General features: G+C 41.4%; 1 protein-coding gene across 1 annotated transcript in view; it reads left to right on the forward strand.

Moving 5' to 3' along the window:
* The window catches only part of Otol1 (otolin 1), a 28,748-nt gene extending 24,873 nt beyond the window's left edge, over window positions 1-3,875 (forward strand). Inside the window, exons 4-5 of the mRNA XM_005344105.2 lie at window positions 2,324-2,395; window positions 2,980-3,875. Coding sequence (XP_005344162.1) covers window positions 2,324-2,395; window positions 2,980-3,875 — 968 coding nt within the window. The remainder of the gene's footprint in view (window positions 1-2,323; window positions 2,396-2,979) is intronic.
* The last annotated feature ends 3,559 nt before the right edge of the window (window positions 3,876-7,434 follow it).

Below are 7,434 nucleotides of genomic sequence, written 5' to 3' on the forward strand. Positions count from 1 at the left end.
TCTCTCTCTCTGTCTCTCTCTCTCTCTCTCTGTCTCTCTCTCTCTCAACATGCTTCCCCAAAACAGAAACCAAAACAAAGAACAGAAATCAAAACAAACAAACAAACAAATTATAAGAAAAAATGCCAAGAGAAACTCTTAAACAGCCTTCCCACCACTTATTGGCTCCCGGTGTGACCCAGAGACTAGAAGTTACAAGGTATGGACTCTAGAGAAGGTCTTTTCTTTTAGTGTGAGATCTTTTATTCCTTCGTTTCCTTGCTCTAGTACTGGGGAGTGAGGCCATGCATGCTAGCTAAGGCTCCTCCACTGAGCTATACACACCCAAGTAAGTGTGGATATTTTTCTGTAATGCAATTAAGTTAACATTAAATAGTACCAGAGTAGGTAATCCTGTAGAATATTTAGTTTTGGTAGAAATCTGGATGGTAAGGAGCATTTGATATTGTTTTTGACTAACTCTGAAATGAGAGGTGTTATCAATGATGGTGCAACTGAATAAATTAACTAATAAGCTAAAAAAAATCAAGAAATAATTAAAACACAGCAATGATTTTTTCTGCTGGCTGGACCCTGGCAGAAGTGGATTTTTATTGACTTACAACCTGTTTCTCAAAGAAGATTTGTAGCTATGAACACTTCCATTGATCTTTTCCTGCCCAAGAAGTCTATAACTCTGAAAACATTAGCATAGAAGCCTTTCTGTCCCAGAAATGACTGGTTCTTTCGGTACTAAGGTAGTTACAGATTCCTTGGGATAGTTAGAAATTCCCCAGTGAATACTGGTACCCCATAGAAATACCGTCTGTCCATCAAGCTCAGTGTTGTCTGATGTCAGAAGGCCTAATGTCACATATACATCACCCTCCGCACGGCTCGGGAACTGCCTAGCTCATTCTTGCGGGAACAGTCAGTGAAGTAATTACTCAAAAAATACGCTCAGGAGAGAGTGCTACTTCGCACTTGTCAGCTATGCGATTCTCATTCTTGGAAACATTTAATCCTTTTGTGGCTGAATCATATTAGCAGGGAGCCTGTGAAATAAGGGTGAGTGATGAACCTCCTCGGTGCTTCGTACGTTTTGGAAGCTAGACTTCTGGAAGTGGGAGAAAATCTGGGGCGGTACCGTAAGACACGGTTCTTAAGAAAAGGCTTTGATGAATGATCAAAGTATAATTTCATTCAACCAGTCTTTATAAAGTGGCAACTCACTTTCCTTTACTTCCAGAGTTGGTGTGGACTCCTGGTTAAGAATAAAAGTTTTAACGTTTCCAAAACCTTGCTTGAATGGCAGCATGCTAGTCCGTCATCGTCTAACTGGATACTTTCAATTAAGGTGATTAATCCCCTTAAACAAACTTAAATGCCACTAATGCTGGGTGTGGTGGCTCACACCTTTAATCCTAGCACTTGGGAAGCAGAGGCAGGCAGATCTCTCTGAGTTCAAGGCCAGCCTGGTGTACTTAGTGAATTATAGAACACCAGGGACACACAGAGAATCTGCATCTAAGTGTGTATATATAAAGCAGACCAGTATTGCTGAATGAAGCTGGCCAATATCCCATTACTGACAAGGAGGGAATGGGCTTGGTCCTTCTCTTTCATTTAGCATCAGAACCTTTCAGAATATGTTTGGATATTTTTCTGGTACTCCATAGGTTAAAATTTGCACATTTGACTTTGTCTAGAGTAATAAATAGAGAAGCCAGCTCCTTAGGAAACTAGAGTGACCCATATTGGATTTCTCTGGGTGGTATTATGGCAAATATCTGAATGTTTAAATCTTTTATTATCATAATGTTTCCTGTAGCTCTGTAAGAGTATACTGAAATTATTCTAAGATGTAATGAAAATGACCCATTTTGACAGTGTCTCTTAAAGGTGGTTTTTCTTTCCTGGCTTTGGTTTTTGTTAGTTTTAGTGAATGGAAGAAAGTGGTGCTCTCTCTCTCTCTGTCTAAACTTCTATAGTGGGTGGCAAAGAAGAGATTTTTGCCCGACATTCAAAATTTACAATAGGAAAACACCAGCTCACACATACAAACCATTTGCCGATTATTTGAAATTTCATGAGGAATTTCAAGAATTATGTGAAGGCTGCAAGGAGTTCTGCTCAAGGGATCAGCTGTTAATCCCTCTAAGTGGCTTAACTATTAACTGGAACTCACAACCCCAGATGCCCTTCAACACCTTCTTTTCTCGTACTGCTTTTCCTTTAAACAACTTTGTTAAGAAACGTTGGAACGTGGCGAAGCTCTGAACCACAGGCTAGATTTATCCCAAATGACATAGGTGCGTTAGAATTAATTCCTGTACTATTTTAGGACTGAAGGGAGAACGGGGAGATCAAGGAGCAGGTGGCGTTCCAGGATACCCAGGAAAGCCTGGAGAGCAAGGTAAAGTCCAATCGATCTACCACGTGAGGACCTGAGTGCAGGAAAGACCTGTCTCTTCCTGCTTGGAAATGTCGGATGGGCAAGGTTTATACTCCAGTTCTCACTATTTTAATAACTCGGTGTGCTCATTGTGTGAGTTGAATCCAGGAGCTGAGACATTAGGCAAATATGTCTGTGCTCTGATCCCTTTCATGAGCTCTTATCAAAAACAGAATCTGCCTTTCCTCTTCTGTGCCTGTGAGACTTTGGGTGTAGATGGGTAGAACAGAGGTTGGAGCCCTTACACGAGTTGGGTCAAGTGCAAAAGCTAGTGGAATAAAACACCTCTGTATTATCTTAAAAGCAAAGAAAAAAAAAAACCAACCCTGAAACACTACTGTTTCTTGGAAGCCTTAGCTATTCTTCTGAGAACGTGACACGGTAATTACCGCTCTCTACATTTAATGACTCCTTGAAACAGACATTACCGAGGCAAGAACCAGGTTTACAGGTCCTATTGGTGGGAATTACTTTAATATTTTAGGTAATAGCATCCTGTCGTAGCTTATATGATTCTTAAGCATTATTTTACTTTTTCATTTTAGGTGGTTTTGGTCCCAAGGGAGACAAAGGAAGCATTGGTCCGGCAGGAATAAAAGGACAGAAAGGCTCCAAGGGGGACCTGTGTGAGAATGGCACCAAAGGAGAGAAAGGGGACCCTGGGGCCACTGGTGCCCATGGCTTCTTTGGAGAGCCTGGGGCCAAGGGAGAGAAGGGGGATGCTGGGGAGAAAGGCTATCATGGAGATTTTGGGGAGAGGGGAGAGAAGGGGCAGAAGGGTGAGGCAGGCGTGAAGGGAGAAAAAGGTAGCAGAGGAGAAGGGACAGAAGGCAAAGGCGGCTCAGATGGTCTACCTGGACCCAGAGGCGATCCCGGCCCTAAGGGAGAAAAAGGAGATGCAGGTCCTCCTGGTTTAACTGGACCTGCCGGGCCAAAGGGCGAGCTGGGGAGCAAAGGGGCTCGAGGGCCTACTGGGAAGAAGGGCTCCCGGGGGATCAAGGGCTCCAAGGGCGAGGCCTCTCATGTTCCACAGTCGGCTTTTAGTGCCCTGTTGTCCAAGCCTTTTCCTGCCCCAAACATTCCCATCAAATTTGACAAGATTCTCTCCAATGACCAGGGCCATTACAGCCCCATCACTGGGAAGTTTAACTGCAGCGCTCCAGGGACGTATGTGTTCTCCTATCACGTCACAGTCAGGGGCCGACCTGCTCGAATCAGCCTCGTGGCCCGCAACAAGAAGCAGTTCAAGTCCAGAGAGACGCTCTATGGTCAGCAAGTAGACCAGGCCTCCCTCCTGCTCATTCTGAAACTGAGTGCCGGAGATCAGGTGTGGCTGGAAGTGTCGAAGGACTGGAACGGGCTGTACGTCGGCCCCGAGGACGACAGTATTTTTAGTGGGTTCCTCCTGTACCCGGAAGAAACTCATGGAAAGTCACCATAAATTCGGGTTTTGGACACTGCACTTTTGATTTAGTCTATTAATCTTGAGCCCAGCTCTTAAAAACTTTGATTTTTTTTGCATGATTATAAATGCAACACAGAAACATTTAAAAACTGTACACCATAGAACTCCTCTGATTTCAAAGCATCTCCTTTGAAATATTTATGTCTTTGAGAACATGTCTATTAAGTTTGTAGCTAACATTTTTCATTTAATAATGTAATGATATTACCGATGCCATTTAAGGAATTAATAATGGCAACGCTCAAAGCTATGAGTGAGATTTATCATTAATAAATATTTAAGTGATGGTTTGAATGTCTCCCATATGAATGAATGTTTGGTCACAGGAAGTGAAACTGTTTGAAAGAATTAAGAGGTATGGCCTTGTTGGAGGAAGTGGGTCACTAGGGGTGGGCTTTGAGGTGTCGAAAGCCCTTGCCAGGCCCAGTGTCTGTCTCTTTCTGCCTGCTGTCTGCAGGTCAGGATGCCAAGCTCTCAGCTATCGCTCCAGCATCACGCCTGTCTGCTTCCCACCGTGATAGCCATGCATTCTACTACCCCCTGGAACCATCAGCACCAAATTAAATACTTTTCATTATGAGAGCTGTCTTGGTCGTGGCGTCTCTTCATATCAATGCAACACTAAGACAACATCCTTCTCAATACTTTCTTTTACCTCATGTAATGACACATCACTCTGCTCTGTGTAAATGTGAGGCCAACATCTGACAGACCATGACGGCAGCTCTTTCGCGAAGTCCCTGGTTCTCTTGGAAGGAAGAGTTGCCTTTCAATGCGATAGAGGCTTTCTCTTTCAGTTTTAATTCAGAAAAAAATCCACAGGCAGTGTGGCAAAGAATTGGAAAAATGGCTTTAAAACTTATTCATGTGTAAGGATTTGTACACAAGCCTGTATCATGTAGACTAAGGTAAAATGTAAAAAAAAAAAAAAAAGAAAAAGAAAATTGGGCCAGGTGATGGGGGCGCACGCCTTTAATCCCAGCACTCGGGAGGCAGAGGCAGGTGGATCTCTGTGAGTTCGAGACCAGCCTGGTCTACAAGAGCTAGTTCCAGGACAGGCTCCAAAGCCACAGAGAAACCCTGTCTCGAAAAAACAAAAAAACAAAAAAACGAAAAAAAGAAAATTGGTAAAGATGTCACTCAGTTAACTATTCATCAAATTATTGTGCACAGAACTGAATGTCCCCAAAAGACTCAAGAACAAAGTTAAATCAGTATTGATCAAAATTTCAGGCTTTTCTTCATGATAGAACATTTAATTAGGATACATTCTTGGCATCATTATCATCATCTCAATAATAATTAATTCCAGTTATTCAGTGATAACGTTTTGGGAACAGGTGGGGGGTAGGAAATCCATTTGCAAAGTGAATGTTTAATAACCGTGAATATTGGATAATTCAGCAGTTTCGCTCTTTTAAAAAAGTGAAATTTATTGAATCCAAATGGATAGTTACACGGATTTGCAAATCTGAGTAGTTATACAGATTTTTGCAGAGGTCTAAGTTATACAGACTTGCAAATCTTTGTGTGCTAGGCCAGGGAATGGGTGCCTGGGAATTTTCTGGCTCTGTTCTGCCAGCTTGGGCAGGCGCTCACTTTTGAGACCCTCATCCATATGTATACTAACAGAGTGTTTCCCGAACAGTTCGAGGAGCGCCACTTCTAGACGCTGTAGCGAATCTCTAGAAAAAAAATTAGCTTCCATGTTAAAGAAATGCTGGAAGAGCTATGATCTCTCTATGTATACATACATATATAGCACGTAAGGAGTCATAAAGCCCATTGAGGTAGTCTCTGGAAATTGCATAGGAAATAAATTAGTGTCGTATTGTGTTGCTCAATGACCCTGAGATTATTGTTGGTTTTGAATTCATTTCATGAACAATGTTCTTCAGGATGTTAATGTTGGAAATGTAGCATGAGTTTCTTCTCCAATGATTCTCTTCTGTGTAGACCAGAATGAGCTTTTGTTAGGACTGTGGCTGGATTCTTGTAGAGAAAGAAAGAGATAGCTGGCAAGTGATTTAAATAAGTTACACCTCATTTGAAATCTTTCTTCCCTAATGTGGGTTTTAAATAGTGAAGTGATTTAGGAACATAGAGTCTTATCTCCTGTTTTTTTTGATTCCTGTTTTTTTTTTCCCTTAAATTTATGTTATTTTATTTTGTGTGTATGAGTGATTCACCACACATATGTTTGTGCACCATGTTTGTGCTTAGTACCTGAGAAAGCCAGAAGACAACATTAGATCCCCTGGGACAGGCGTTACAGACGGTTGGGAGCTGTCATGTTGGTGCTGGGAATCAAACTTGGGTTCTCTGGAAGAGCACCGAGTGCTCTTAACAACGGAACCATCTCACCAACCCCCTTTCCTGCTCTTTATATCATGTCTAACACGGAGTTTGAGGAGGCTGTCAACTAAGTAGTGGAGGAAGATAAAGTCATAAAAACCCAAAAATACACACAAGCACATCAAGGTATTAGAGATGAAGACAGCCGGGCAGTGGGCGGCCAGCAAGAGAGCCATCCAGCTTTAAGGTCTATGGTACCTGACAGTACCTTCCATCTGTTTGTGATGGGCATTTTCTAGGAAGTCTAAAATGTTCATGGTTACCATTTGATGATAATTATGAACATTCTACAGGGAGCCAAACTGGAGTGGCTTCTGCTTATGGATCCTTTTCGCATCTCCACCCATCCAACCTCATACCATCTTTCTTTCCATCTTTAGAAAGTAAAAAAGGCAAATAAAACAAGATCATATAAACAACTTGAACAGACATATAACCCCTACTTACATAAAAGTAGTAATTAAAAGTTTCCCAACCAAAAAAAGGCCAGGGACTGACTGGCCGAGTCAATGCAGAATTCCACCAGACCTCCATAGAAAATCAGTGCCAGTGCTCCTCCAAGTATTCCGCAAAATAGAAAAAATAGGATCATTGCCATTTTTTTTTTAGGAAGTTTCAATTACTCTGATACCTAAAGCACAGAATAACCCAACAACAACAACAACAACAACAACAACAACAAGAAGAAGATTGTAGACCAGTTTCTTTTATGAGGGTAGATGCAAAAATTCTCAACAAAATACTTGCAAACTGAATCTAATAAAACATAAAAAACATTGTCCTCCATGATCAAGTAGGCTTCATTCAAGAGATGCAGGGATGGTTCAATAAATTTCAATAAATGAAAGTCCGTTAATGTAATCTACCTTGTAAATGTAATCAGACTCAAAGACAGAAACCACAAGATTTTTAGATGAAGAAAAGATCATTGACAAAAATCAACATTCCTTCATTGTAAAAGTTATGGAGAGACCTGGAGTACAAGAGGCGAATCTCAGCATAACAAGAACGATTTACAGCAAGCCCACAACCAAAGTCAGAGTAAACAGAAAAATGGATAAAGAAAATGTGGTACATTTACACAATGGAATATTATTCAGCTTTGAGATACGAAATCATGGAATTCATAGGTAAATGGATAGAACTCAAAAAGACAAAACCAAAACCAAAACCAACCAAC

Source organism: Microtus ochrogaster, chromosome 1 (assembly GCF_000317375.1).
Source record: "Microtus ochrogaster isolate Prairie Vole_2 chromosome 1, MicOch1.0, whole genome shotgun sequence".
Taxonomy (NCBI): domain Eukaryota; kingdom Metazoa; phylum Chordata; class Mammalia; order Rodentia; family Cricetidae; genus Microtus; species Microtus ochrogaster.